Source organism: Suillus subalutaceus (assembly GCF_016647625.1).
Source record: "Suillus subalutaceus strain FC151 chromosome Unknown DFJ58scaffold_114, whole genome shotgun sequence".
In the NCBI taxonomy this organism is placed as follows: domain Eukaryota; kingdom Fungi; phylum Basidiomycota; class Agaricomycetes; order Boletales; family Suillaceae; genus Suillus; species Suillus subalutaceus.
Window position 1 is genome coordinate 139,638 of NW_024540363.1, and position 27,760 is coordinate 167,397.

At 49.7% G+C, this 27,760-nt stretch overlaps 14 protein-coding genes across 14 annotated transcripts; 3 read left to right on the forward strand and 11 right to left on the reverse strand.

Moving 5' to 3' along the window:
• Window positions 1-934: 934 nt before the first annotated feature.
• On the reverse strand, window positions 935-1,979 carry DFJ58DRAFT_687992 (ubiquitin-conjugating enzyme/RWD-like protein). The gene is made up of 4 exons (XM_041383335.1): window positions 1,862-1,979; window positions 1,680-1,801; window positions 1,216-1,623; window positions 935-1,161 (listed from the first exon to the last, which is right to left on the reverse strand). The coding sequence occupies exons 1-4, from the start codon at window positions 1,899-1,901 to the stop codon at window positions 1,075-1,077; spliced, it is 657 nt and encodes a 218-aa protein (XP_041240045.1). The 5' UTR covers window positions 1,902-1,979; the 3' UTR covers window positions 935-1,074.
• An 88-nt stretch (window positions 1,980-2,067) lies between these two features.
• Window positions 2,068-3,278, forward strand: DFJ58DRAFT_805818 (Coproporphyrinogen III oxidase). The gene is made up of 2 exons (XM_041391134.1): window positions 2,068-2,470; window positions 2,499-3,278. The coding sequence occupies exons 1-2, from the start codon at window positions 2,154-2,156 to the stop codon at window positions 3,208-3,210; spliced, it is 1,029 nt and encodes a 342-aa protein (XP_041240046.1). The 5' UTR covers window positions 2,068-2,153; the 3' UTR covers window positions 3,211-3,278.
• An 8-nt stretch (window positions 3,279-3,286) lies between these two features.
• On the reverse strand, window positions 3,287-3,907 carry DFJ58DRAFT_805821 (uncharacterized protein). The gene is made up of 6 exons (XM_041391135.1): window positions 3,843-3,907; window positions 3,744-3,792; window positions 3,621-3,691; window positions 3,507-3,598; window positions 3,449-3,453; window positions 3,287-3,420 (listed from the first exon to the last, which is right to left on the reverse strand). Exons 1-6 carry the CDS (start codon window positions 3,860-3,862, stop codon window positions 3,397-3,399), a joined length of 261 nt encoding a protein of 86 aa, XP_041240047.1. The 5' UTR covers window positions 3,863-3,907; the 3' UTR covers window positions 3,287-3,396.
• Window positions 3,908-4,553: 646 nt separating this feature from the next.
• DFJ58DRAFT_687994 (clathrin coat assembly protein ap17) lies at window positions 4,554-5,444 on the reverse strand. The gene is made up of 6 exons (XM_041383336.1): window positions 5,406-5,444; window positions 5,293-5,352; window positions 5,172-5,243; window positions 4,998-5,118; window positions 4,890-4,942; window positions 4,554-4,837 (listed from the first exon to the last, which is right to left on the reverse strand). Exons 1-6 carry the CDS (start codon window positions 5,427-5,429, stop codon window positions 4,736-4,738), a joined length of 432 nt encoding a protein of 143 aa, XP_041240048.1. The 5' UTR covers window positions 5,430-5,444; the 3' UTR covers window positions 4,554-4,735.
• A 25-nt stretch (window positions 5,445-5,469) lies between these two features.
• DFJ58DRAFT_805827 (uncharacterized protein) lies at window positions 5,470-7,493 on the reverse strand. Its single transcript, XM_041391136.1, has 6 exons — window positions 7,288-7,493; window positions 7,118-7,236; window positions 6,854-7,054; window positions 6,147-6,803; window positions 5,746-6,088; window positions 5,470-5,691 (listed from the first exon to the last, which is right to left on the reverse strand). The coding sequence occupies exons 1-6, from the start codon at window positions 7,354-7,356 to the stop codon at window positions 5,656-5,658; spliced, it is 1,425 nt and encodes a 474-aa protein (XP_041240049.1). The 5' UTR covers window positions 7,357-7,493; the 3' UTR covers window positions 5,470-5,655.
• Window positions 7,494-8,221: 728 nt separating this feature from the next.
• On the reverse strand, window positions 8,222-9,034 carry DFJ58DRAFT_805837 (uncharacterized protein). The gene is made up of 4 exons (XM_041391137.1): window positions 8,834-9,034; window positions 8,743-8,775; window positions 8,641-8,695; window positions 8,222-8,575 (listed from the first exon to the last, which is right to left on the reverse strand). The coding sequence occupies exons 1-4, from the start codon at window positions 8,853-8,855 to the stop codon at window positions 8,437-8,439; spliced, it is 249 nt and encodes an 82-aa protein (XP_041240050.1). The 5' UTR covers window positions 8,856-9,034; the 3' UTR covers window positions 8,222-8,436.
• A 559-nt stretch (window positions 9,035-9,593) lies between these two features.
• On the reverse strand, window positions 9,594-11,806 carry DFJ58DRAFT_665706 (glutamine synthetase guanido kinase; the record flags this gene model as incomplete). Its single annotated transcript, XM_041382519.1, has 14 exons — window positions 9,594-9,619; window positions 9,671-9,830; window positions 9,884-10,174; window positions 10,224-10,234; window positions 10,293-10,456; window positions 10,509-10,525; window positions 10,579-10,733; window positions 10,784-10,882; window positions 10,934-10,993; window positions 11,048-11,063; window positions 11,120-11,384; window positions 11,438-11,499; window positions 11,557-11,585; window positions 11,716-11,806. The coding sequence occupies 14 exons, from the start codon at window positions 11,804-11,806 to the stop codon at window positions 9,594-9,596; spliced, it is 1,446 nt and encodes a 481-aa protein (XP_041240051.1).
• Window positions 11,807-11,871: 65 nt separating this feature from the next.
• DFJ58DRAFT_748086 (uncharacterized protein) lies at window positions 11,872-13,621 on the forward strand. Its single transcript, XM_041387572.1, has 7 exons — window positions 11,872-12,038; window positions 12,106-12,255; window positions 12,318-12,416; window positions 12,464-12,580; window positions 12,630-12,744; window positions 12,807-13,416; window positions 13,486-13,621. The coding sequence occupies exons 2-6, from the start codon at window positions 12,232-12,234 to the stop codon at window positions 13,223-13,225; spliced, it is 774 nt and encodes a 257-aa protein (XP_041240052.1). The 5' UTR covers window positions 11,872-12,038; window positions 12,106-12,231; the 3' UTR covers window positions 13,226-13,416; window positions 13,486-13,621.
• DFJ58DRAFT_52830 (ricin B-like lectin) lies at window positions 13,442-14,274 on the reverse strand (the record flags this gene model as incomplete). The annotated part of the gene is made up of 4 exons (XM_041380785.1): window positions 13,442-13,768; window positions 13,830-14,002; window positions 14,066-14,103; window positions 14,169-14,274. Coding segments are annotated over 4 exons (426 nt in total), but the record flags the coding sequence as incomplete, so codon positions are not given.
• A 1,602-nt stretch (window positions 14,275-15,876) lies between these two features.
• Window positions 15,877-16,461, forward strand: DFJ58DRAFT_731940 (uncharacterized protein; the record flags this gene model as incomplete). The annotated part of the gene is made up of 1 exon (XM_041386110.1): window positions 15,877-16,461. One exon carries the CDS (start codon window positions 15,877-15,879, stop codon window positions 16,459-16,461), a length of 585 nt encoding a protein of 194 aa, XP_041240054.1.
• A 1,944-nt stretch (window positions 16,462-18,405) lies between these two features.
• Window positions 18,406-24,217, reverse strand: DFJ58DRAFT_731941 (uncharacterized protein; the record flags this gene model as incomplete). The annotated part of the gene is made up of 9 exons (XM_041386111.1): window positions 18,406-19,041; window positions 19,091-19,126; window positions 19,187-19,306; window positions 19,360-20,356; window positions 20,410-21,514; window positions 21,567-22,135; window positions 22,198-22,974; window positions 23,033-23,482; window positions 23,541-24,217. 9 exons carry the CDS (start codon window positions 24,215-24,217, stop codon window positions 18,406-18,408), a joined length of 5,367 nt encoding a protein of 1,788 aa, XP_041240055.1.
• Window positions 24,218-24,254: 37 nt separating this feature from the next.
• On the reverse strand, window positions 24,255-24,964 carry DFJ58DRAFT_731942 (uncharacterized protein; the record flags this gene model as incomplete). The annotated part of the gene is made up of 3 exons (XM_041386112.1): window positions 24,255-24,463; window positions 24,532-24,618; window positions 24,682-24,964. The coding sequence occupies 3 exons, from the start codon at window positions 24,962-24,964 to the stop codon at window positions 24,255-24,257; spliced, it is 579 nt and encodes a 192-aa protein (XP_041240056.1).
• A 648-nt stretch (window positions 24,965-25,612) lies between these two features.
• Window positions 25,613-26,132, reverse strand: DFJ58DRAFT_844597 (uncharacterized protein; the record flags this gene model as incomplete). Its single annotated transcript, XM_041393096.1, has 3 exons — window positions 25,613-25,701; window positions 25,772-26,052; window positions 26,101-26,132. 3 exons carry the CDS (start codon window positions 26,130-26,132, stop codon window positions 25,613-25,615), a joined length of 402 nt encoding a protein of 133 aa, XP_041240057.1.
• A 788-nt stretch (window positions 26,133-26,920) lies between these two features.
• On the reverse strand, window positions 26,921-27,663 carry DFJ58DRAFT_731943 (uncharacterized protein; the record flags this gene model as incomplete). Its single annotated transcript, XM_041386113.1, has 2 exons — window positions 26,921-27,492; window positions 27,546-27,663. 2 exons carry the CDS (start codon window positions 27,661-27,663, stop codon window positions 26,921-26,923), a joined length of 690 nt encoding a protein of 229 aa, XP_041240058.1.
• Between the last annotated feature and the right edge of the window lie 97 nt (window positions 27,664-27,760).

The following is a 27,760-nucleotide window of genomic DNA, read 5'->3' on the forward strand; positions in this document are numbered from 1 at the left end:
GCTTTGTATTTTCTCTCCACCCCATACTCCTGATACGGATATCCTCTATGCCAATCGGTACTATGGACCTCGGAGGACCTCGGTTCGCCACGGATCACTTGTATCCCATAAGATCAAGATGAGGAGCATAGAAGCTCAGGGAGGCTCCAATGGGCAGTGCCTTGACGCCCCTTGACGGATCCAGCCATTCTCTCTGATTGTTCTACATAATCCAAGCCTTCGATCTCCATTCCCAAATAGCCTCGTATTTGTAACTGCAAGAGCTTGTCAGTGCCGGTGATCTTCCATTCTCTGAGAAGAACTTCTCACCGCATCAAATTTCGATTGGTTCCTGGTTCAGAAGAACTTCCTCCACGAGCGGTAGTTTCAACGGGATATATAAGGACCTCTCATGATCATCTCATTGATGACTGTCTCGGCCAAGAATAAGAGGGGAGTATGTCACTGGGGAGGGTATTTGTGACCCGGTCTGGAGGTGGACAACACGGTAGCCCTAAAAATTATAAAATTATGATCTGGTGGTTGGAGGTCTGACTCTGGCGTCTCCAGAATGAGCCCATGTGAAATACCAGGCTGCGGGAATTCAAGAAGATATCAACAACTGCGAGTTCCTGGAAGGAATTCTTGGGCGTCGTCCGGGGGCAGTCTTCGGTGAGGATTATCCGGCGTCCACGTATGTAATGCTGTACGCTGATATCTGCCAAGTCTACCAAAGTCCGAAGGCTGTTCCAAGGGCGACGTCGAAATAGAAGAAGATGTGATCATCATCATGACGTCGCTATGGATCGGCGACACTTCACACCCATCACGGGAAAGTAGCGAGATATCGATCATATCGAGGATGATAGTATCATCCTTGCACATTCGGAATGGACCGACAGGCCAGCGTGCCTATAAACAGACCCACGAGGCTGACCATAGAGAGAACGGTAACGGCATTTCCACAAATCTCACAAGTCGGTCCGAGTGTATCCGCTTCATGAATACTGGAAACATATAATCAAGTAACGGATGGCATTCACAGGGGGGAAAATACAGGAATCAACACCAGAAACCACGTGCGGGGTATCGATATCATTTCAAAAGCTCTTCTACAATCCTATCTTCCGAAATATTGGCAACGTTCGCGCCACGGTAATTCAATCTCCGAAGAACGTCGATCTGGCTCAGCATCAGCACTAGTGTTGACATGAATATAGCTTTTCCGAGACATACGACTTTTGAGCGCTCGAAACCAAGACTTTCAAACTGATCTACGTGGGCTTTTTCAAGACCCGCTATTGCGATCTCATCTCTTTGTGGTTCCTTCACTTCCATCTTCTTGACTAAAGGCCCTCCGGCATATATCTGTGTCCAGTACCTTGCTGTCTCGTCGAAGCTTCGCTTGCTAGTGGTGTAGTGCTTTGCAACCTCCGCATCTTGCGGATCATTAGGCTCAGGAGAACACAGCAGCGATTGAAGCGAGATCAGCGTTGATTTGAGCGTCAGAACAGGCGACCACGCGTCCTTGAGGATGTCTAGACAGATAGCTCCGGACGCTGATGATATGTTTGGGTGATACACTTTCGTGATGAATTTCATCTTGACAGGTTGGAACGGATATGAGTCAGGGATGACAATATCCTATTACGCGGATTATGAGAACTGATTACGCTAGACAAGAAATCAATGATGCGTACCACCTCAAAGTGACCACCTTCGTATGGCGTGTCCTGAGGACCGGGGAAAGATCCCTTCAGGTGAAATGGTGATGAATCTATTAGGTCGATTTTGATGTTTGAAGATTTATCGTTCTTGCAGTCTGACCAGGGGTGAGAGTGAGAGAGTGAGCGATGCTACATCAATAACAATTAATTCCTACCAGCTATTTCTTTATTCACGCGGCGGAGACGAGCGTCCATGATGTACAAAAACAAGAAGACTGTTAAGCTTAGGACTACAAGAGATGGTCGGTGAGTGAGACGGTGGAACGGAATGAGAGAACCTCATGTCGGGGTCACGTGACTTTATCAATTAAATCTGCGACCCTCTACCAAGGGGGTCTGTTGCCCTATTTCTGACGCCACGTGTTGATCGCTGTCATCAAGGATTGATCAAGATAGATCATGCATCTCTTATATACAGGTATCATAGTCTGAATCCCATAAATCAAGATGGAAACCCCTACCATGCGCCAGCGTTTCGAAGAATACATCTTCGGCCTCCAAGAGGAGATCATCACTTCCTTTGAAACGCTTGATCCCAATGCTCCAAAATTCAAGCGTGACTCTTGGTTACGAGCACATCAGGGCGGAAAGGGTGTATCAGGCGTCTTCTTCGCTCCCCCTCCCACAGATGCATCACCCGGACCACAAACAGTCCTGGAGAAGGCTGGTGTCAACATATCTGTCGTACATGGCATGCTCCCCCCTGCTGCAATCAAAGAAATGCGTGCAGATCACTCCTCCATCCCGTACGATGAAAAAAACTAGTCTTCCATTTTTTGCGGCTGGAATAAGCCTTGTCGTGCATCCTCGCAATCCACACGCTCCCACTGTGCACGCCAATTATCGATATTTCGAGATCTCGGAGAAAGCGTCAGAGGGTGAGGGACCTGGCAAGGTTGTTGCATGGTGGTTCGGAGGGGGCTCTGATCTCACGCCATCGTACCTCTACGATGAAGATGCACGTCACTTCCATACGACGTTGCAAAGTGCCTGCAACCAACATGGCAGCGAACTATACCCTGCTTTCAAGAAGTGGTGTGACGAATATTTCTATATCGTCCACCGTCAAGAAACCAGAGGAGTCGGAGGTCTCTTCTTTGACGATCTCAGCACTGAGAAGCATGCTCGGCTCTCAGATGATGTCAAACGACCTCGATCGTCAGAGGAGATCTTTGACTTTATAAAAGCAGTGGGAAATTCGTTTGTCCCCTCCTACTTGCCCATTCTTGAGCGTAGGATGTCGATGGCCAGCACCGACCAACAAAGACGCTGGCAACTGTTACGCAGGGGGCGTTACGTGGAATTCAACCTTGTGTACGACAGAGGTACCAAGTTTGGGTTGAAAACGCCTTCTGCGCGTATTGAAAGCATCTTGATGAGCCTTCCGGAGACTGCAAGGTGGGAGTATATGACGGATATGGGATCAGACCTGGAGAGTGAGGAAGGGCGGTTGATTGCAGTTTTGAAACAGCCCGTCGATTGGGCTGGGTTGGAGAACTTGTAGCGATGATATTTCAGCGGGCTTGTACGTTACTCGTGAGCAAAATCTAAATGAAACGGTTGAGAGCGATATCCAAGTGTCAAGAAAGACCGATAGACACTGATATTAAAATCGTTCTACTAGAAACAATACATATCCACTCCGAAATCGGGCAAGGTACAATATTTACAAGGCAGACAGGTTTGGGACTCATGTAGGCTTGTTGATCTCTTGCTTGGGTCTGACCCTTCTCGTTCTTGACATTCCCTGATAAACGAATTGTCAGACAGGTCAGCCGTCATGCTGCGAATATTACTTACCAGATGTCTGCTGGGCTTTATCGCCAGTCACAGCGCCAACGACTGAATCCTTGTAGCCGGTAACCCTGTCAGAAACGCCCTCCACAGTAACCCTTGGCTTGGGCGGCGTTGTACTCGCCCTCCCCCTTGGCATGTTCTTCTTTACCCGACTGCGACCAAGATTGCGCGCCGGTCATGTCGCCGATCTAGAGGAAGAAAATCAGCAGGTCGGCGGCGTGTGGTGTGATGAGCTCGTACTGTCTCGACGGCGGTACCCTTGACAGAGTGGAATTGACCAGATACTTTGCTATAGGACGATGCGTGAGTTTTGGTCAAGGGGGCGGGCAAAGCGCTTACCTGGGCTCTTGGGAAGACATATTTACGATGAGAGTATGAGTTATGATAGAAGGTAAAGTTTGTTGGTTGTAGGATGCTGGTAGGAAATATAGTTTAGGGTCCTACTTATACTCCTCCAAGACGACGTACAAAAAAGGCAAGTGCAGTTCTTAGCGTATGACGTCAAGCAGTCATGACATCATACGGTTTGGATTAAATTCTATGCGAATTCAAAATATTGACCAATCGAATTCCACTCCGATTCGCACTGGCACGATATCGCAGGAGAGTTCCGTCATCTGCGATTTTCACGCGAGGACAAGAAACCTGTGCACCGTGTACTCCAAGTGACGAAAAATCACACTTGTTACCATTTCCGACAACCAAAAACCGCTGGCTATACGTCATCGCGTCATCCGGTTTGAATGCGTAGCCGTGCGCAATGCATGCCAATTTCGTACCTTACTTATCAGACGGCTGCCTGCTTCGAAGATTGGAGCATATTTCATCATCGTCATCGATCGTGATATCACCTCTATCACGAACAAAATGAGGCCTTGGCAGTGGAGACAAGCAGTGCACACGCACCTTCATTGCGATGGAGAATAATAGGTAGCGTACTCATTCATGGCCATACATGAAAAGTAGATTTGGACCGCTCGGCAAGCCCTCGATACAGCGTTCGAAAGAAGCTGACGCATGGTTCAAGTGGCTGTAAGATGTAGCCCGCCTAAGCATTGAAAATAGTAAATCCATTCATGCGGAACAAAGTAAGTCACGAGCCGAAAATATCATAGCTACTATAAAGTCCCGGTTATCATAAGATTCTAGAGAGCTCTAGATCTGACCTATTAGAATCAATCACAGATGTACATCATACGGCGAACTCACACTCTAGTACGACACAAAGCACATCATTCAAGCTTCTCAAGTTCCTCCAACCTCGATAATACCACATCCTTGCTGGTCTCCTCAATCTCTCCCGCCAAAAATATCTCGTCTAAAATGGCGTACACCTATGATTCTTCAGTCAGGAACAATGCGCACGAAGGATAAACACAACCGCACTTTATAGAAATTGAAGACGAGATCCAGCTCACACACATTGTCGAAGAATGAGTCTGAATCAATGTCAGCGAGTAAGCTCAGACCGTGTGACAAGAATGAGTCGCTCACCAAGGATCTCGACAAACAGATGAATAGCCTCTAGGTATGCCAGCTCATTGTCGTTGGCGTCCACACATACGCAAAAGAAGAGACCGGCATAACGCCTGTACACGATCTTGTAATTCTTGAACTACTCCACGTCATAAGAATTAGAAGATGCGTGACATATCATTCTGTCCTCACCTCAACAAAGTTCGACTGGTGTTTCTGGTCGCGCGGAGCAACTAGTCTGTGCACTTCACCTCGGAGTCTGACCTTGGCACATAGTCAACGGCATGCAAATTCTCAATGGTGCCCATCGCACCTTCTCGTCGTCGTCGTACGGGACATACCACTTCGACAACCGTGTCTTCCCTTGACGGTTCTGAGCATATATCACTTGAGCAAATGGTCTTTCATGCAGAAGAGTGCACCTGCCTGCACGAGGATGAACCTAATCATGGTGGCTCATTTGCCTTGGATGAATTCTCGATCTCACATCTTTGTTTACTTCAGAGGCCTTTGCCAAACAACGCCGCAAAAGGCCACGTGGCTTTACATAACTTGACCACGATCTTTGCACAGTCCATTTCCAAAATCAGGTAACTAGAAACACATGTACGAAAATATAACAAAGGAATTCGAGATGTATGCCGGAGAGATATAAAAGTATTTGACATCGCTCAACTTAATGTTGAGACATCTGCGCCAAATAATCCGAAAGCTAAATTGTATAGTAAGCTCTAGCCATGCGCAAGAAAATGGATAAGATAGTCACCTTTAGTGCACTAGTTCGAATGTTCTCCCCGACGTTCTGAACGTCAGGATTCGCCATGACCCTTGCCACGATATCTCTCGCTGCAACTTCGAGATTCGAAAGACTGCCATCGCCCAACAGCCCCCCATCTGAACTAGCACGCTCGAACTCTTCTTCTTCGTCCCGGCCAAAGTATTGGTTAGATGAGATCGACGTGGCACCTTGGAAGTTCTGTAAACGAGACTGAGACTCGGAGACGAAATTAGGGTCGTAGTCCTTTCGGCCAAAGTACATATCAGAGGAGATAGCTTTTTGGCTGCCAAACTTGTCTCGTGCGGTGGTTGGTGCGTTATCATTTGCAGGACTGCGCAATCAGAAGATAGATCAATTCCACTGAATGTCCAATTGAGATCAGGATATACCTTGATCTCGCAGTGGATGAAGGCGAAGCGGTGGGAACTCCCCCAAAGCCAAGCTTACGGAAACCCATGCCTAGCCTCTCAAGGTCTTGGCTGTTGCCCTTTTGCAAGTCAACTTTGCCTTGCACCGTGCTCGTCTGCACAGCATCAGCAGGCTTTACCCTCGCCTGAGATGCAGCCGCCTTTTCTGCCTCTTTCTGTGCACGCTCTTCCTCCTCCTCACGTTGTCTGTCATAGCCAAGCTGCTTTATACGCACAGCTTCCTCTGCAGCTTTGCGTTCTGCTTCCGCAAAATCTATGGGCGTAGCTGCTTTTCTCGCGCCAAGGCCACCAAGTTTGGATTTCTTCTGAAAGGTAGAGGTAGCAGATGAACCGATCGCAGAAGTAGATGACGTCAAACGCGTTGCACCGAGCTTAGCGGTGCCATTCGTAGAGGTACTGGAGTTCGATCGCATGGAAGTAGATGTGGTTGGTCGAGAAGCAACTGAGCCCGTTGATGCTGGCCGCCCAATGATAGGAGGAGATATGAGAGCTGAGGAAGAGGTTGTTTTGGGAGCGGCGGGCTTTTCCCATGAAGAGAAGAAATCTTCCTCTCCTTGCGCAGCTTCAGCGCTCACAGGGGAGGTATCGACACCATCAACCACGATACGCGTAGGGAATCTGAAAGAAACAATTAGATTAAATTCCTGTCAAGTATCTCGACAATTCACTTTGCAACATCTTCCTTCACTCGTCTTGCAAGTTCTTCTTTGTATAGCTCAGCAGCACGACTTGAGTACTTCTTCTTGGTGTCGGAATCGCTGAGAAGCGTCGTGGCGCCATGTCGCGTAAAAAAGTCGGTCGCCGATGCGTTGCCACCTACTTTCATGGTACGAAGCTGGTTTAGTTGCCAGCTGTCGAGATTCGTTGATCTGTCATATCGTTCCCGGTGATAAGAACCCGCGAGGGTTTCAGTTTACAGAAGAACTACACACCGTACAAAACTTATGTGTACGCCCATATTCCGATGAACACTAGAGCAGTCTAGGCAGATGTAAACTCCAAAAGTCACACTGGACCAGGTCGGATTCCGAGCATGACAATCAAAGCACATCTGCAACCCCGGAAGTCAACAACTATAGCGAGTGGGCTGAAATAAACTGACCTTGTTGCCTTTCTGCAATCTCAACACTTGAAAGATCTGCTCTGATTCTGCTTTTGAAGGGTCTGCCATTGCTGCTACAAGGAAACTGATCAGTGGGCTTGAGTGTCCGTCGTGGAGAAATCGAAGCTTGTGAAGATGTATCAGGCGTTATGGGGTCCTCAGGATTTGACTTGGTGGCTGAGGTCCGCTTGACCTATTTGTGACAGAATTCAGCTGAATTCAGAAAATCCTTCGACCTGAACAATTTTCAGGCTTACCTTGTTTCCTCTAGTACGCGGTGACATGTTCATCTTACTTTCATCTTGCACATCCCGACGCTGAGTACTGAGTTACCGTGAAACTGCGAATTCATTAGTTTTCCATCCTACTGACTTACTAGGTTCAACCTATGCCGCGTTCTGGAGAACTACGCAATCCAATATTAACCATGCGGTGTCATGTTCTCTGTGCTCTCATTTCTTCTCAAGTGGAGATCGTTACCAATGACGCTGCCCATGCTCTCCCACGTGGAGTCACTTGTCACCAGGCTCTCAAGTACTGACAGTGGGGAATTGCACGGCCACGAGCGAAATACACCCTTGACTCTCAGCTACCAAACATCATCATCTTACCTGTAACATGGTTCTCCTTGTTGCTTCTGATCAAGAGGAGGTCAATGTCGACAATGAGGTCGTCGAGTGCAATGCTCCTCAAAACGATGCTTGAAGGTGTACCTCTTTCGACGTAGCCACTCATTGGAGTAAAATGATCTTTTCATGCTACCGAGACCCTGTACAGCCTGAGATCCCTTTCCCTGATGCTTCATCCAGTGTATTGACCCCGTTTGTGGTCCACTATAATCAACTTATGATATCCTTGCAGCTGCGACCAGGTCTTAACTGAGATACACTAATCCTGCTCCATCAGTTTGCTTACAAGGTAAGCTTGACTACAGGTGTTACACTGTCAATAGACCAAGCCCAAACGTAGCAGAAACTCAAGCACGCGGATCCCGAATTTGACCAAGTCACCTTACGATACCTTCTCTGACTCCCAGGTCCAGCATATTCAGATCCGACTAAGACGTTATGCGCATGAAGAGTCACCAGTCTCTTTGCATTGTTCAAACTTCACTCCATGAACGATACCGAACAAACAAGCAAGCCGATTTCACCCCGTGCGACCCACATATAATACATCGGTTAGAAGAATAAGCATGAGGGCGTCACAGCCATGTATTTGCCGGTCGACATGCCAGAGATGGAGGTGCATGCGCGTGGCAAGGATCGCGAGGATGATGAGCTGGAAACTGCATTATGGTTGGGTGGAGGGGGGTTGTTAGTAGGGATGCACAGCAGGGTTTGAGGGACGTACTCTTGCACAAATTTGTTGTTGTTCCAGAGTGCATATGTCCTGATAATGAAAAGGCCTGAGTGAATCGGATGAGGACGCGCATATTTTGGGAAGGAGAGTTACATTCAGAGCAAATGAGTGAGATTAGACTGAAACCTGTGAGAGGGAATGTGAGCGCTCGGCGACGACGTGCATGCAGGGACCATGCACGTACACGAGCAAATGTTGTTGATCATTTGGCATTTCTGGCAATGCCATGCAGTGAGCGTCGTTCAGTCAGTACTAAGTCCACCTCGATATTACGTACATCGGGATTATCATGCGCGACGAAGTTCACTGAAACGCATGCGTATTCATCAACGATGTGCGCTGAAGCTGAACGCACGATATAGATGTCCAACGAAGAGGAGAAAAGGTACATAGCACATAACTAAATACTACAATGTCTAGCGAAATCGTGTCGTAAGCGTCGTTGTTCGATCAGTAAGTCCACCATGCGTTCAGGTACATCGGAGTTTTAGGATTTCACGCGAGGGATATATATTTACCTCTCATATAAGTGGGCTAGAAGCCGAGTAAGTTGAGGGCGCAATGAGTGCGCCATTCCAGGCTCAAACTATGGTCCTCATGAGGCCATTGGAAGTAGATTCTGAAAACAATATAACGTGAATCCAGTTCGAACCATGCTATACTGCATTTGGAGACGATTGTGGGTGTGTTCGTCGTACAAGGGTCTTGATGGCGGTGTTCGAACGTTTCACCTGCCTGAAAGTGGATGGGCGATGTCTCTGCCCAGACACTTACTTGATCCGGACGGTGACAAGCAGAGTGACGAATGATGATGGGCAATGGATCTGGAGAGATTATTAACACATCTAGATGCGGCATGCCAAGTCAAATATCTGCGACGCATGTCGCAATCAAGGAACTCGGTGGTTGGAACATATATGCACCCGTAGAGGTCTTATAATTTCTTATGCAAGTTCAAGGTATCTTTCAACTGCAAGGCCTGATCAACGCATGAGGTGAAAGATAGTTTGTCATTGCCTACCTTCCCAGTTCGTCACTGCCGCATTCCAAAGCCTCACCTCGTGCTCCCTCGTTGCTCCGAAGTGGTCCACAAAGTCATCTCCAAACACTTCACGCGCAATGCTGTCAGGCCTCATCATAGCGTTGGTCGCATCCGCCAACGAACCAGGAAGTAAAACAACCTATTCGCAAATAGTTAGCGTTGCGGTATTCCAAGATGCATCTGCTAGTTCACCTCCTTCCTGGCTGGGTAGCTTTGGTAAGTGGAGATGGGTGGCGTCGTGAGCTTGAGTTGTTTGGCAATGCCCCGCATGCCCAGTTGGAAGATGGCACTCAAAGCAAAGTAGGGATTCATGTCGGCACCAGGTACACGAACTTCAAGTCTTGTTGCGGATGGCGGAACAGACGGTGGCGAGATGATGCGGACGGAAGCCGCACGAGAATCGTACCCGTATGTAACTGCGTTGGGAGCCCAGAAAGCTTCACCGCCGACGAGACGTTTGTAGCCATTGATCGTTGGGACAAGCTACCAAGTTTTTAGATAAAAATCACATTAGCGGGAGTCAGGCACTCACCATAGGCATTACTACATCATGAGCTCAGGATTAATATACATCTTAACCGAACATGAAAATCAATCCTACCATCAGGAAGGCCGTCTAATACACCGGCCAAAAAGTGCTCCCCAATTTGACTTAGGTATCTTGTGTCCTCGAACGCTGCATTAGCTCGTCCGTGATCACGGTCCACGTCTGAAAGCGAGAATGCGTTGCGGCCTTCTCCGTCTTTAAGTGATACGTGTATATGTCTGAGCTGATGTCAGAAGGGTTTTAGACACAAAACGAGATATCAATGCAAACCCGCTGCAGCCTGGTAGCTGAAGCAACGTTTTTATGAGATTTTAAGAAATTGTACTAAAGTTTGACTCACGTTCCCCCATGGTTTCGCCATAAAACTGGGGAGGACTCCATGCTTTAGCCCTACACTCTTCGCCAAGAACTTGTACAGGATAGCATTGTCCGCCATTCTCATAGCTGATGTATAAGCGAGCGCAGTCTCGAGGACACCTGGACCCGTTTCGGTATCTGCACAGGAGTCAGCTTTCATCAATGTTATAGCGGATAAACCATCGTACGATGTCCTTCGATATCTATGCCAAACTTCAGACTCTCATCGAACAGCGCATGAAAATATTCTTGATTCAGTTGAGTGCGCAGTAAGCTATATCCATGCACTGCGGTGATATCTAATTAGCAAATGCACAACAAATTGCTACTTCACTTACTTCCTGGGGTTAATGGCTGCAGCTGGGTGAAGCGCTTTTGAGCCGCAGACTCAGGGGTTTCTGTATAAATCCATTTGAATCACATCTCGTAGACGAGAAATTTCACGGACACACCTTTGAAATTAAAGTACTAGAAAGCCTCGTGAGTCCATTCAGAGCAACGCATAACTGGCTGAGATTGCTCACCTCAAACTCCACACCAGAAATGCATTCTATACCATGAGCAGCCGCATTGTCGACAGCTTTGCGCAGAACGCCTCTAGGATCCGCACAAATGGGCGCTGAAGTCTTCGGATCAAAGAATGAGACAAGGAAAAAAGGTACGTTGTTTTCCCAAGGTATGCGACGAAATGTCGATAAGTCTATCGAAGCCATTAGGTCTCGGTAACCGTTCTCTTTATTTGATATGGCCAGTTCCCGAGTGTAGACTGAATCGTGCATGTCCCAGCCACTGCAACGTAACTTGTATCATGACAGCGAATCGGGGGTGGCAATGAGACGTACAAAATCACGCTACAAAATCCAAACCCTTTCGAGGTAGCGGCGCCTAGAAACTTATCTTTGGACTGTGGGTAACAAATCAAGCATTACGAGGACAGACTCAGCAACTTGAAGAAGCATACCATAAACTTTCCTCTGAGAACGCCATCCACTTGAGATGAAAATCAGCATTCGACTTATTCAAGGGTCAGAAGGCAGTGGATGCACCATCTATGCCTGTAAGGTAACAATTAAGTACTGTTGTGAACATCAAGTTGTCACATGTTGTAATCATAACCGACCTGCAACTTTAACCTTGACATCATCGCAAAGTAGTTGCTTCAGGTCATCAATCGACCTTGGAGCTCCTGGAGTGGCACTCGTAGTCGCCATGTCTCGAGTGGTTGAGGTGGTTGTGAACGAGTCTAAGTTGCCGGTGATGGCATGGGCGGTGCCGGAAGTAGATCTCTAAGAGGAAGATTTTGATTTTTCACTCAATACGGACAGCTTGGAGCTCACGCTCATGGAGAGACACTTAGATACATTTGCCGATAAACACTGAAAACGCCCGCACCGATCTCATGTCTGGCCAAAGGATCATCGGATCATTTCTATGCAGGCTCAGGTACGGGCTTCCATCAAATCTCATGCAGATGGATCATGTAGACTTACTTACTCTGTAAATACTACAGATGACAGATTTGTTCACGTATATAATCAAGAGACTTTGAAGGTCGTAAAAGTTATCAGAGGTTCGAGAGAAGTGTCATCCATTGTATACATGTCGCAGTGCGCATAATGCAGGTGGTCTCGGGGACATGTGGGTCGCATCCAATCGTCATGTACGTCTCGACAAGTCGAGATCCTGCATGTGTCTGAAAAACCGTGTTTTCAACTTATACAGCCTTTAAGTTTTACTATGGACACGGAAAAGATGATCCTTGCGAAGGCTCATGCGACCTTGACGTTGGAACTTAGTGCCGATGTTGACATGCTGAACGAGGTAAAGGGCGTATATCATTCTTCATATTTTCGACTGATCATGACCAGCCAGCTCTTGCTCGACCAAAAAACAGTCAATTGGCATTTTGTCTGGACTCTGGTTCAGTCGGCGTCATTGATCTTTCTACGAAACAAGTAACACGCATGAAAACAAGTTATGACGATGTTTGTATCTTTCGTGTTTCAGGTGCACGCCTCGCTCATAGTGAGGCAGATATGTGGAACGGTGAAGTTGATTCCCGATCGTCCCAGTGAACTTGTCAGCGGTGGATACGACTCTAGGCTGCTGCATCACGATATTCACCAAAGGACTCTTGTCGCGATTCGATGTAGGTTGTTTGACTTTTGGTGGATTTGGTTGTCACTCATTTTTTGATATTTCCCATGCCAGGGAGGTCTCCTCTGTCCGAGTCTTCAGGTGTTTCAATGTCTCCGCCATGCGTATTGTCGTCTGCCATGTCACCATCTGGCATCTTGCCTGCGGGAACCGCCGACGGATGGGTATGGATTGGCACCGGCGGAAAGAAAATGTCAGGAGTCTCATCTGGCACGTCTATCCAAAAGAAACGGCGGAAATGTAAAGGACTGGAGCAAGACGAAGCTTTCAGGACGGATGTCGGGCATGGCCCTATCACTGCTCTATATGTGCATTACTGCTGCACTGCGACATCCGAACTGAGACGCCAACAGGACATTCATCGGGCCTCGCACACTTTTCACATCTACATTGATAGGAAAAGTCACCCTCTACCAAATTGGTGGCCCAACTGCGGATGGAATATCTCCAAAGTGGACGAAGACAACAGCTGATGTGAACAAGGTTAATCGATGTAGAAGATTGTAACATGCGTGCGCCGTGCAAGCAGTATCTGTCAAAAGTAAAGCATGTGTACGAGTAAAGCTCGTACATGATGCATGAAATATGTCGAATGCAAGCTGGTACACGAAATGCGCGAAGATTGTAACGTGCATGCACAATAATATCTACTACTACTGATCAGGTAAGTTTGCACGAGCTGCAGTCTTAATTGAACTTAACCGCAGGATTGCAATTCGTATACCCATCACAGACATGACGCTCACAACCAACTCACAACCTTATCCGAGCTTCGTACAGCTTATACATGAGCAATATATTGGATATAGACACACTACTCCTGGTCACTAGTTGTCAAACAACTACAGCCTGGATGAAGCTATTCTGTCTTGCATTCCTTCCGTGGTCATTGATGCTCGATAAGTCCCTAAATCTGATTGGCGCCAGGCCAGCTGCCCCAAAGCTGAATTTTCGTGAGGTTTGCCGAATTTCCGCAGTCGAGGTCTAAGCTAAAATTGGTGCCATGGACCAATATCCTGCCGGAAAAAAAGACAAAAATTCACGACCAGACATGCGCGGTATGAAAGACATGCACACCTAATGCCTTTAGCGCTTTCGACGTCGGAGTCTTTGACATCCCACTTGAAGGGATTCGGAACAACAACGACCGCGGTGCCATTATTGGGGCTGCCTTCGATCCCAAAATATTTTCCAGAGCGGGACGACTTTATGAACCACCCGTTCTGGTCGCCATCCTGCTGGAAGATCCACTAAGAACCGAGAAGCTAGTCAGTACGACCTGTCCGCAGTGGGGTGACAAATAAGCGCATTACCGCCTGGTTGGAATCATCGTGAGGGTAATAACCGATGACTAAGTTAAGACAATAATATTAGTGGTGGTTTGGGATACTCCTGAAGCAGAGATGATGTGCTTACTGGAGTAGTTATCACCACCTGAGAGGTCAACGGCAGTGCCTCCCTGACAGTTTTTCAGGCTATATGGTTCTCGATGGGAGCCATTGTAGTGAGTGCTTAGAATGCTGTCAGCTTCGAGTTAAACACTTGTACTTATACCAAGTACGAATACCTGCCCATGGAATATGTCAAACTTGGCCATATATCTCGGCCCATGAGATTTCCGAGCTCCCGTACCCGGCGGTTATCGCACAGACCTTCCAGAACCTTACTCGTTCGAAGGCCTCACCACATTCACACCGAAAGGACCCCAGACTCAAGAGATGTTCAGTTCCAGTTGAATGGTTGAGTGCCACTAGTAGACTTACATGATGTACCTTCAGTTTTTGTCGGTTCGATCTTTCTTTTTTCTATATCTCGTTATCTCTTCGCGCGCGTCATTAATTGATCAGACTTCTCTCCTGTCATTCTTTTGTTAGAACTCTATCTTTTCTTCGTTGGTATAGTACTCACAGCCCTTTGCACCAGATTATCATCAAAAATAAAACGGGACGGCGTTTGTTCAATTGCGATGTCCGATCAGATACCACGAATTTTCGGGTACCTAATGTCTAGGCTATAGTGGTAGGAACGTAATTGATTGATTGAAAGTTCATGATTTGACTTCTTGCCTACTTATATTTTCTTTTTTGGGGCTGGCCTAGTGGTACTAGCGTTCTGTAAACGGCTGTAGTACTTTTCGTTGTTACCGCTGTCGTTGCTGACGTGGTGCATAGTTGTCGGATGATTTAGTCACTGAATAGTGAATTAATCACGAGAGAAATAACATCAAGAATTGCCAATGTCATAGTGTACTAGATTGGTGAGGTTATAGTATAAAGAATGCTCATTTACTGGACGTACGCGCTAGTAGGACAACCATGGAAGAGTATGAGTCTAGGGCGGGATGGGCGAACACCGAGAGGGGAGGCGTCTGGTGACATCGGCTACCAAAGTGCCGGGCAACTGCGCAATGGTTGTAGGTTATAGTCATGTATTACGGTTATTTGCCACGGTAAAGTCATAAAAGCGATAGGGTGTGACACGGGTGGGCATTACCCGGATACCCAACCGCACCTGCGGACGGATCATGGGACAGATGGTGCGGATGGTGCGGATGGTGGGTGCCTTGGATAGTTCCATCCGCACGGGTACAGGTCGGAGGGCTTGCTAAAGTCAGGTATCTGCGGGTATCCGCGGGTAGTCACTGCCAGTACCCCAGATAGCAAATAATTTTTGGCTGGGCCAAATGGTACGGGTGCCACCCGGGTCTACCAATGTCACACCCTAAAAGTGATAGGGAAGTTCGCCAGAAGCGAATGAGGGTCGCGACTCAGGTGACGGAAGAGTGAAACTTCGTCTGGTGAAAGGTGTAAAGCGTTCACTTGTGACTTGAAAAACGATGGATGGTATTCTGCAAACAAGTAGATAACACTGTAGATAGTAGTTCCAATGAAAATCACTGGAAAATGCGCTGATGCTGAATGTTTCAGAGTAACTACCTTAATAGTATAATCATCCATAGGGGGGAGGGGGGTGGATTGAATGAGGTGGAAATAAAGTGCAGCACACTATTTCACAACAATGTTTATAAAATTCAAGTCAGAGGACGGCAAAAACCATCTGGCACCACATGCATACCATGTAAGCACCCATCACTCTCCAAAACCTGTTCTACATTACTATCTATATGTTTCCTGAGACTGCACCCCTGCAGTCGCCTCCGTCCCCGTCCCTGCTGCCCTGCCAAGCCTGTTGCCGTCCCTGTTCCCACGCCCCCATATCAGGAAGCGTCCCTGCTTCTCCGTTCTCAGGCAGGGACTCCTCCGTACCATATCAGGAAGGCGTCCCTGCTTCTCCGTTCCCAGGCAGGGACTCCTCCGTCCCATATCAGGAAAGCGTCCCTCCGTCCCTGTTCTCACGCAGGGACTCCTCCGTCCCATATCAGGAAAGCGTCCCTGCTTCTCCGTTCTCAGGCAGGGACTCCTCCGTCCCATATGAGGAAAGCGTCCCTGCTTCTCCGTACTCAGGCGGGGAAGCCCACAAACTCGTTCATCATATCTTCCCCCCCCCCCCCTCCCTCATCGAGCCCACAAACTTGTCGGTCATATCTTCCCTACCCTTACCATACCACAGCACCAAGCAAAACAAACTTGTTCTTCATATCTTCCCCTTCCACCTCGTTGAGCCCACGAACTCCTTCGTGATATCTTCCCCCCCCCGCCTCATTGAGCCCCCGAACTCCTTCGTGATATCTTCCCCCCCGCCTCGTTGAGCCCACGAACTCCTTCGTGATATCTTCCCCCCCGCCTCGTTGAACCCACGAACTCCTTCGTGATATCTTCCCCCCTGCCTCATTGAGCCCACGAACTCCTTCGTTATATCTTCCCCCCTGCCTCATTGACCCCACAAACTCATTGGTCATGTCTTCCCCCCCCCGCCCGCCTCATTGAGCCCAACAAACTTGCTCGTCATATCTTCCCCACCATGGCACCAAGCCAAACAAACTCGTTCGTCATATCTTTCCCCTCACGGCACCAAGCCAAACAAACTAGTTCGTCATATCCAAACTACCTCCCACCCCCTAAGCATCAGAGTCTCATATTTCACCCTTTTGGTCATCATTCGACGTTCTGATGGTCCCAACTAAGCATGCGCTGCAGAAAATGGCAGATTATGTCGACGATGGATGTGGCAAAAACCTCCAGATCCGTGTGATTTTTGTCAGGTCCGTTGCCGCTGCGATATCAAACGATTGCATTTGCCAGTCGCAATATTCATTCCCATCTCATTTCACACAGATTCTCATGTGACTCGTTCGCTCTATGATCCTCGACCACCCAGCTCACCGACCACTGCTTGCGCTGCGAATCATTGGCCATGGCAACCAGCGGATCATATAGCAGTAGCACTACTGGTGAATCTCAGATGTAGTTACAAGCACTATAAGATGTCCGAGTAATGGTACAGGACAGCTCTCCTCCTCAAGATGTCCGCAAACCTTGCTAGACTCGATGCTGGCCTTGAAAGATGTAGACCAGTGCTTGCAATGCATCAATGCGTAGTGGGTCGGCTTGATTATGTTGAAGCAGGCGATGGCGCAGATACAAGACGGTGATGATGAAGGTAGGCAGGTAGATGACGGCAGGCAGCAATCTACCATGAATCTGAAGGCAGGGAAGGATGATCAACCGCCTGAGCATGCCAGAGTAAGACATCGAGAGTGCATACCTCATGCGGCGAAAAATGACTGAATGGAACCACACTGGAATGAAGGATCTAGTGTGTGAAAGCTTCAAAATTCTCAGCAACTTCGATGCGCACTTACCAGGTTACTTTGATGGGTGTCAGATGAAGGGGCAGACAAATGGCCCAAATATCCTGCCACAGGGAAAGACTTGATTCTAGTCTTCGTGAATCATCGATTAGCACTCGCCCATTTGAAAACACTGCTGCCTTCAGTAGGCAAATTGCGCCGTTGCAGGAAAGAATCAGCCACTTAATACAGAACCAAAACGAAGAAATGAATTGCTCTCACTTGTTGCTGAAGGTGCCTGTGCCATGGCTCGAGAGTCGAAGATCCGTAAGAAATTCTTCAGCAGGTGAGAACTCCTGCGAGCATCATCGCCTCACCATTGCGAGGGAAAACTTTGGGTACTCTGGGGCAGATGCTGATTTCGACATCCTCCGAGTTCAGGCTGATGCGCGTCCTAGCAGCCATGTATCATTATTAGTATAGCGGGGCAAATGCGCAAAATGGACGGACGCAGCCCGAGGTCGGAGTCGTATGCAGTCAGCGTTCATCGTTCTATCACAAGAAGGGTTGTGGTTGGGTCAAGCACATCGCACACAGCACTTTGGACTTGGACCAAAAGATCCTGAATTCAACAGTGGGTAGAGGATTTATTCGCAATGAGAGGATTAGTATGAAATCACGGCGCTGCTGCGACGCGAGTGTTAGGTGCGACGAGTGCGGTGCGAATGTCCGGATTCGTGCCAGCCAAGACGAGGGCAGGAAAACAGCCAGTGAGATTTCAAATCATACAGTAACTAACAAGACGTTTTCCACACCCGAGGCCAGCAGTGTGAGACAATCCAAAGTATCTCTAATGGTAGAACCGACCCTGCAACACATCATCCCTAAAGTCAAGGTTGGCTCCCGTCAGACACGCGATCCTCGCTCGACATGAGCAAAAACAGGACTCACCTCATGCACGCATCAAAGGAAAAAATTGGGGTTGACTCTCTCCATGTTGCCGCAAAACCAAAGGAACGCCTCCAAGCAGTTGTTATATTTCCCTTCTTCGGCATCTTCTTCGACTGCCCAAGCTGCGAGCTCCTGTAGAGTCGAGAGCGTCGCTCCTCCGCCGATGTCCCGTATCAGCAGCTCCCTGAACTTCTCTTGTTTCCACATGGCGTAGACCGCCTTGAATACGAAGCCGGCGAAAGGGCACGTCGCGCCTTTCTTGTACACGAAACTGGCATGGCACGCCGGCTGCTCGTTGTTGAAGTTCTTCGACTGGGGTAAGCAGCACTGAAAGCAATAGGTGAAACGAGAAAACGAGAACACTTTCTTGAAGGCGTAGTACTCCTCCATGGACACGGCTTTGAGTTCGGGGCAATCGCTGTCGTTGGCCTCCAAGACGAGTTTCCCCCTCCTTCCAAAGTGAAAAGGGCAATGGTCTTTCAAGACCTGCATGTACTTGTTGAGGCGCGAGGTCCGTGCAAGACGACTCAAGGACGCTTGATTCACCCGACCCGCTCTCGATGCATAGCTGCGGGAATCGCTGGGGAGCGATGAAGGAGGTGGCAGTTCCACCCTGGAGGAGGTGGGCACGGATGGTTGCGATGCGCACTGCTGAACCCATCAGCGATGTCGCGTCGCACAGCAGAGATAATCATACCTTGAAGGGGTCGTCGTCCTCCGATCTCGAGGCGCGCTATGTATGAAAAGACAGACGGTCAGCATCAGCAGAGTTTGCGGCACGGGAACGGCTGACAGGTTGATGGATGACTTCCATGGCATGAAGAACCCTGGCTTGAGATGGGGTTATCTGCGGGCACGAGTCTTCGTACATCGCATCGCTGTCCTGGGACATTGGTTGGGCGGGGTCAGGCTCCTGTGTCCCATCGTGAATACAAAGCAAGGAGAATGGGATGCTGTCAAACCCACGCTGACATCGGCGGCGACGGTCTGGTGGTACGCGGCCGCTGACACGAATGCGAGAGGCGTGGCTTCCGCAGCGTCGGTGCCTCCATTCGAGCTATCTTTTGCCATAGTGAAAGGGGACGCGATGGCCTCCATGGCAAATTGTTGCATCTGGCCGTCTGGAGAACACACGTCGCAAGGGACGCCGCGAGGCTCTTCAGTGCAACGCGTCGCAAGATCTATGCCATCCATGCAGAGCGTAGTGGAGTATCGACGACATTCTTGACCGTGGACGACATCGTCCAATTCTTCCAGGCAGTTCTCCTTCCCCACCCCTATCTTTAGTCCACGGAAGGTCGTTATTCTATCAGCATCAGTGACAAAAAACACATGAGACTCCTCTCCATCTCGACCCGCGCGACCCATCATCTGGTTGTTGACTATGAGTCCGTACGACGGCCTGAAGATCACCACGTATCGGATGTTGGATCTGTCGATGCCCTGCGCGAAAGCGGTGGTGCACGCCATAACCTTCGATTCTCCTCGGTCCCACAGGTCGAGGTTGTATGCCTTGGTATTTCCAGGCTGCCACAGGTTGCTATGGTAGGCGGCGCACCTGGTTTGGGACGCAAATGATTCGGTGTCGACTTGCGAGCCGAAGAATACGAGCATGCGTTCTTCGTCGAGCAGACGTTCTTTCAAAGCATGAACCAGTTTCCGTAAAGACTCATGTGCTGCGATGGGTTGCACGGGAATGAGGTGCATTCCTATCTCCGGACGGTTTGTCGATGACCTGAGCTTGGCGAGGTCTTTGACCTTGATGCCGAACGGTCTGATAAAGATGTTCAAAAGGTGCGGGGGCATCGTGGCAGACAAGAGGATGATCTGTATCTTCATCCTACCGAATTGTTTGGCGAGAACTTTCCATTTTACGATGCGATTCGGATGGCAACCGATGACGTCGTGAAATTCATCTACGTAGACTCTGCTGAACATCTTCCCAAGGGGTGACATCAGGAGACTGTCGAGGGCGGATCAGAGGCTGTGGAAGGCGAGACCGACGTTCGTACGTACCTAGCGAACGCCTCAGATGAACAGTGTTCGACCTGAATGAATAGTATCTGAACGTTGTCCGGCACATCTTTGGAGCGCGAGTAATTGTGGCATCGCAGGCCAGTAGCAGCAGTTTTGGCGTACTGTTCTTCTAGCAATGCGACGAAGGGGCACACCACGATGCATTTTGCGTCGTCATCCAGCGCCGGGGGAACCATCCACAGCATACTTTTCCCCCCGCCGGTCTTCATGGTGATCATGACGTCTCGAGTTTCAGTCAAGACCGCGATTAGAGCATCCATCTGTGCTTGGCTCTTTTCAGCCGCGGCGGGATCTTTCCTGAGGTATCTGATCCCATCTCGAATCCGTTCTCTGATCTCCAGAATGGCGGGCGGGGGTGAAGATGGTCGACTGCTATCAGGGACTATGAAATCCATCAGGTCGTCGCCGCTGGACGGGTCTATCGCATTCGTGCCGCTCATCTTTAGTACCGAAGGGCCGTCATCATCGCTGGACAGGCTGATGACCTCCATGTCCGCCTTTTTAACAGAGGTTTCATACCGACGAAGACGCTTGAGGCTCCTAGATGGCCCCTCCACCTCCTCCACCTTCTCGCCTTCCGTCTCACTGACAGGCTCCAAGGCATGCTTGCGGCGGTTTCGGTATAGGAGAGGTGCGACTGGACCTGCGCTGGACTGGGATGCAGCAGCGGACTGAGGTTGGGCGGCGTCGTATGCCTTTCTCTTGCCCTTGCGGTCTGGGATAGGGGATATGCTGGAGGACTGCCTCTGGTCTATGCTGTCAGGCCCGTCTCTCCTCGTGGACACGCCGGGTTTGGCGTTGGATGGGAGAGCCTGGCCGGGCTCATATGCCCTACCCTTCCCCTTACGGTCGGCGCCGGGTTTGGCGTTGGATGGGGGAGCCTGGCCGGGTTCATATGCCCTGCCCTTCCCCTTACGGTCGACGAGGGGCGATATGTCGCTGCTTTGAAACATGAGGTCATCCACGGATCCAGAGCGAGAGATGCTTTGAATAGATGAAGCTGGCAGCGGCGAGTTTGACAGCATGTGTCCGCACTCTATGTAACCGCTTGCGGCTGGTGAGAACTCCCCAGCAGTGGCAATGTCTGCAAAAATAAAATGAGATCATGACCTGCGACGACGGGGGCTTGCGCTCACTGCTGTTGTCCAGATACCCGCTCACGCCTTGCGACAAAGCACCGCGGGATTGAATGCCTAGCTCATCATGTTCTCGAAGGACGGCGGAGATCGAGTCCTTCAGAGTTTCCTTGAACTCGGTAGCAAAAAATGAGTCGAGATGCGTTTGCACAGTTTTCATGAGCTGCGCGGACATGGTCTGAAAGGTCGTCCCATTCGCTGCGTTCCTTTTGGTTATCCGAATTGCTTCTGGAGGGGGAAAGGGACCGAGACCGAGCAAGCTGTGCCACTGGTCTCCCAGCCATCTGTGCTTGCACATGCTGTTATTCGACAGCCGAGGCGCGACTCCTTGAACCACTGCGTAATGGCTGTGGTCGACTGCGGTGGAGTGGTCTGCAGACTCAGCGAGGATGCTGTCAGCTTGGTCGTAAGAGTCTTCGGGGGAGATGAACTCGCGTCCCATGGTGATCGCGCCTTGGCGAAAGTCTCTCAACCCCCATCGACAGTCGAAATAGTCGTGATTCCACTGTTTGAGGTTGTCTGAAAACTTCGTCGACGTGATTCTCTCTCCTCCACCGACGCAGAGATAGCTGAAATACCAGTCGCGCGGTGAGAACGATCTCGAGGGTCAAGGATGAAGGATGGCGCTCACGTTCTGTAGAGATGTTCTGCTTCCTTGCCATATGCAACGCCGGCCAAGATGGCTTCTGCGGTCCGCAAACCCCCTCCAAGCAGTTCAAGGACCCAGAAGGCGACGTCCTTTGGCACGAACCCGGGGGTGCAGGAGTCTCGATCCGTGATACCGGTCGTCTTGCTGTAACCGGTTAGGATGAACATTTCATTGCCTCCCATGAAGAGGTTGCGATGCCTGTCCGCGTTGCACACCTGGTGATCTACGAATTGCGTTCCGCGACAGGAAATGTGAGTGGCGATGTATAGCAAGTGGTAAAGAGGCTCCCAGACGCGCAAGGTGCGTCCAAGCAGCGCCTTGATTCCAGGGATGTTCCACGCGATGCGACCTGCGTTGTCGACAATGGCGAGGCTATAGCACTCCACCAAGAAGAAGAAAAGAGAATGTCGCTTCTTGTGGAACGGCTCCTCTGACAGAAATGAATAACCTCGCGTGGTGTTGGCGAGATCGTCCTTGACATGATCCGGCATGCGAGTCAACATGAAGTTAGAGTTCGTGAGGGCAGTGTATCGCAGTTTGAAGTCCCTAAGCAGTCCCTGGATGCCCTCCCGAAGCTTGTCCATACGCATGGTTTCTGTGCCGATGGTGATGGATTGCACCTCGGGATCGACATAGACGTTCGGTTCCTTCTTTTGGTTAAAGGCGAGCGAGGAGGCGTACTGCTGCATCTCATAGATCGAGTTGAAAGTGGTGGGAGGACCGAGGCGTAGCACACGATGATGAATTTGGGCCACGCGCCTTTTGATGCAAAGGACGATCAGTCGCTGAAGGAAAGCGAATCGAAGGGCTAGCTCACTCGTGGTCGTCAGCATGCACGGAATCTGTATCCTTGTCTTTGTCCATGAGTGCTTCCAGAAGCGACGTAGAGTTGCAGAGGTACTTGAATTTTGCTAGGTCCGGGGTAAGGGCGGCGGGTTCACTGAAGTTTCCGTCCGCACGCAGAGCCCTCAGCCAGATGGCTCGCTGAATAGGGTTTGCCCATCGATCGGTCACGCACTGCTCCGGGTCGGTATCGACCAGAGACCATGCCAGCCCATGGTAGGCGATCATCCTCTTACGGGGGGTGCTAGCATCGTCACGCAAGACAGTCAAGAGGTCCTCGAGACACTTGGTCTGCCGAGGTGAAAGGGCGAACGAGAAGTCCAATGGAGATCCGAGGTGAATTCTAACGATGTTGCGCATCAATTGGATCATGAAATTGGGGTATTCTGAGTTGTCGTCTGACACGGGCCTCCAGTGATTGTCCCTGGGAATTCCGAGGGGCGTCAAAGAAGATCCTGCGGAGCTACGGTGCGACCACTCACCGTTCTCGGGGTATGGCATCGCCGTGCAATAGGATTTTCGAGAGGGCCAGCTTGTGAGGGTGACCATCCAAGATGGAGGATGCTTTCGCCATGTGGTCTTTGATGGCGACAGCGAGACGGGAGAGAAGACCTCCGTGCTCCTCCGCAGAATGTTTTTTCTTGATTTGGTCCGCTGCCCCTCTTTGGACTGGATTCATACGGATGTCTGGCATGAACTTGTCCCAACCCATGCAGCGAACGAGGGGGGTTCGTTCTCGTTCAGTATCAGCTGGGATGACCAACGGGACATCGAGCGCAGGCAAGAACGCAGCCTTGAGGGTGGCTCTCAAGTCGGATACAACGCCTGGGGTGATTTCCCTTTTAATCTCGAAATATGAATTTCTTACCCCAGTGAAGATACGCTGAACAAGGCAAGGCCGGTGCCGGACCTCTCTCAAAAGGTTGGCGCCATGCTTTTCCCTAATGTGTCTTTGCATGGTCTGTATACTTTTCACACAATATTCACAATCGGCCGATGCTGTACAGGCTAGACCTTCGCTTGGCTCCGCGATGACCTGGACGGGCGGTCCTCCAGCGGCCGGTAGCTTGACTTCCTCCGGTGTTGCATACAAGCCAGACTCGGAGCAAAAAGTCAAGAAAGCCTCTAGGTCCGATGAAGGCACCTGGCGACGTAGCATAGTTTGTTTGAAATCAGAAAAGGACGGACGGTACGTGTCATGAACATGCCTTATACGATGGGTGGAAATTTGTCCTGTGGCCGGCGACCATCTCGGAGGTCAATGCCGCGCCGCAGTCATAGCAGAGGAGGATTTTGAGTGCAGTATGCATGCAAACGCCCATCGCATCCATGAGGTCGTTCGACTTCAAGTAGTCTGTCGATGGCATGAGCCGTACTGTGGCAGAATCTGCTGCAGAAGTGGTAGCTGTAAAATAGAGGCCAAGGCGTTGGTCGTGAGCGGTCGTCAAATCGATAAAGGGTTATCACTCTGACCTGCGGAGTCAACCCCCTGAGGGAAAAGCTCGGCTGGCGCAGGAACCTGCACCGCGGGATTGCCGCGGTCTTGGGTTGTTTGATGTCCTGCAACAGCTCGAGTCAATACAAGGACGCAGTGATGATTACTGGATGTCCTACGATGCTCACCTGGCGAAGCAGTGGCGAACATTTTTACATCGTTGCTCACACTGTGATTGACGAACATATGTTTTTCTATTCCATCACGCTGTTTGAAATTTTTATCGCACCCGGGCAATGGACAGCTGTATTGATTATCGGAGTTCGTCAGGATGTACTGGCGGTCCTCGAACGTGAACGGAATCGGCACAGCGTGATAACGGTGACGATGCCTGCGGGCACCGGTGGTGTTTAGAAGCTGGGGAGTTTCTTCGCAGCCGGGCAAAGGACAAGTCAGAGGGTAATCAGACATCTCGGTCAGTTTAGTCAGCGGGGGGGGGGGGGCTTGTAGAGATAAGTATTGCTAGGGAACAAACAGTTTGGTCTTATACGATTTCCTGCCAATAATGCAAAGCTGCACCTGCAGGGATGCGATAAGAGGCACACCGAAAAAAAAAACCAAAGGACGGAAATTTTCAACGGCGTAGTCGCTTGTGATCAGGGGCACTTAGTTAGAAGACACCCGAGACAATTGATTCCCTAAGGTTACCCTAAGGACTGAGAAAAAGAAGAAAAAAAAAGACTAGGGTGGAAAATTTCAACAATGTATTCGGTTCTGAGCAGGGGGAGACATGGATCCGCACGGCAACCAAGTCAATTAATTTCCTAAGGGTGTCCTAAGCATCAATAACACGTTCCTCCAAGATCGCTTCAAGGATCAGCTTATGAATAAGGCAGCCCCCTTATAGGAGCCCCGCTTATATTTAAGGATCTTTCCTTGTTTAAATTCAACTCGGTACCGCATATCAGTCCCCGCCAACCCTGTTGCGCCCAATCCATGTGATCGATTTTTTTTTTTCCCATCCTCATAGGAATGGGAGGCGATCCTACTAACGCATTTAGGATTGACGTCTGCCTCGCCCTCAATACGATCGGTGACCGTCCGTCCCCATAGGCTTTACTATATACAATTGGGTTTGGTGTATTTTTTTTCTTTCTGGGTGGCTGGCAATGGAGCAACGGAGATGAATGGCTGCTGGTCATGGTGGCCTGGAATATTTCAAGCTTAGAGACTTACTACACATGTCACAAAGCCATCTACAAAGTAACTCAGACATACTTGATCTAGGGCTGCTGACACGATCTGCTGCTGCATGCGCAAAAAATGCCAGCATGGGAAAGGCAGGTCTAGGCACCCGCATTCTATCATCAACTCTAACCCGAGCAATCACCAACCACTCCCTGCCAACCCAAGGTCTGGCCGAATGCTCCAGAACCATGCCCAAAATGAAACCTGTGGTGCCCAGAAGAACCTCCAGCTCCACCTTCATATCTGTCAATGTAGTCTTTGCAGTGCGGCCTTCTCCCAAGCGCGGTTGGCATTGCTGCAGTAACGCAGTCCTAAGACGCGGATCAGCAGGACGAGATTGGGACGTTCAAGATGCTCACCAGCTGAGATGATAACAAAATGCGCGGTACATGATTCTTGTCGCGCCTGGGGTGATGTTCTCGAAGTTTCTCTGTTTCAGTCTCAGGCAATGTCGCCTTTCACAGCTGGGCTGAGACAACTTGACTGATTCCCCAGGACGTCCTACATACCAATTCACATAGTCTTCCCCCGATCAATATTAAGCCGCGCGCCATCGGTCCACAAACATGTAGACACTCACATGGGTTCATCATAGCATCCGAAATCACAAGTGCTGGTCGTTGAATTCCAGCAATCGAGAACGAATTGGGACTGCCAGGGGTTTCCACGTTCAAAGCAGAGGAAGTGCCTGAGTTTCTCAACCTTCACGCGGCAATCTGGTCAACATTTTTGGAAGAATCGAAGTGAGGAACAGACGTACGTATATCTGCACGGGAGGTCAGATTTCACCATCCCTTCTGTGAGGAACTTAAGGCCGTCCATTTCCACTACTTCAGTGATCTCAGTAGTCAGAGCGCCTTTCGGTTGCTCCATCAGGGAAGAAAAGGGAATCAACCATTCTGCCTCGATTGTTTCAATTTTTGAGTTTGGTACTGTACAGTTTGGTAACACTACTTCTGTTGCGATTGCAGATGGGCATTTACGTAAATTTATCTCCGAATGGGGTTTGTTCAGAGTTGTATTATTTGCTTGAGTCGATGCGGTACCATTTGTAAAGCCAAAACGGTCTATGCGCGTAAGATGTAAACTAATGCAAGGTCGTTGGCAATGTGCTGATTCCGAGGGAGCTATGCTGTCAAAAGGCAAACAGTCGAATGAGAGAACCCAAGGTATACAACATCACAAGAGATCTTGCCGCTCCCGTTCAGCCTCTTTCCGGACCGATACTGCTTTCAATGCTTTAATGAAGGTATGAAGGGCTCCTGCCTGGGATGAGGAGTCGTTGGCGTCTGTCCAAGCTCTCACATCTTCGATGTGCTCCTTAAGGATGGCTGTATATTCCGACGAGTAGTGGGCCTTAATCCGGGCTTCGTATTGATCGGTAGACCTGTTGCTCAAGAATTCTTCAAAATGTTCGATGGCCACTTCATGCCGAGGTCTGGCATAGCTTCCAGGAGGCAGCAGAGGAGGCGGTAGAGAGGCCGATGACTCGGGAGGAAGAATGCCCCGAGGGATGTCAGAATAGGCGGGCTTCATCCGTGCTTCGTATCGATTGACGGACCTGTGGTCGATGATTTCTTTGAAGTATTGTTCAACCAGTCGTTGTAACCGGTTGCGCTCATTGCTTGCAGAGGGCGGCGGAGTGCGTGAATTGTGCCCAGGATCTGTTGGGTTGTCACGCTCCTCTTGTCGACCAGAGGATACATAACCTTCAGGATTATCGTTGTGGCGCACATCGACATCGGGTGGACCTAACGATGCTTGTGAGATAGTGCTGGCTCGAGGAGCCAGGACTTTTGCTTACCAGAACTGGCTTGCCGTTCGCTTTCGGCGCCAGCCCGATTGCCTCCATCAGCCCGTTCCTCCTGCGCCTTTTGTACCTGTGGCTCTGCGACTTGGCACGTCAGGTAAAGCAAATGCATCGACTAACGACTTAAACCAAGACTCACCGGTCATCTTTCTCTTCCTCCACCTGGCTCCCCCCTCCTTCAATGCATCTTGTACGTTTTTGCCTGACAC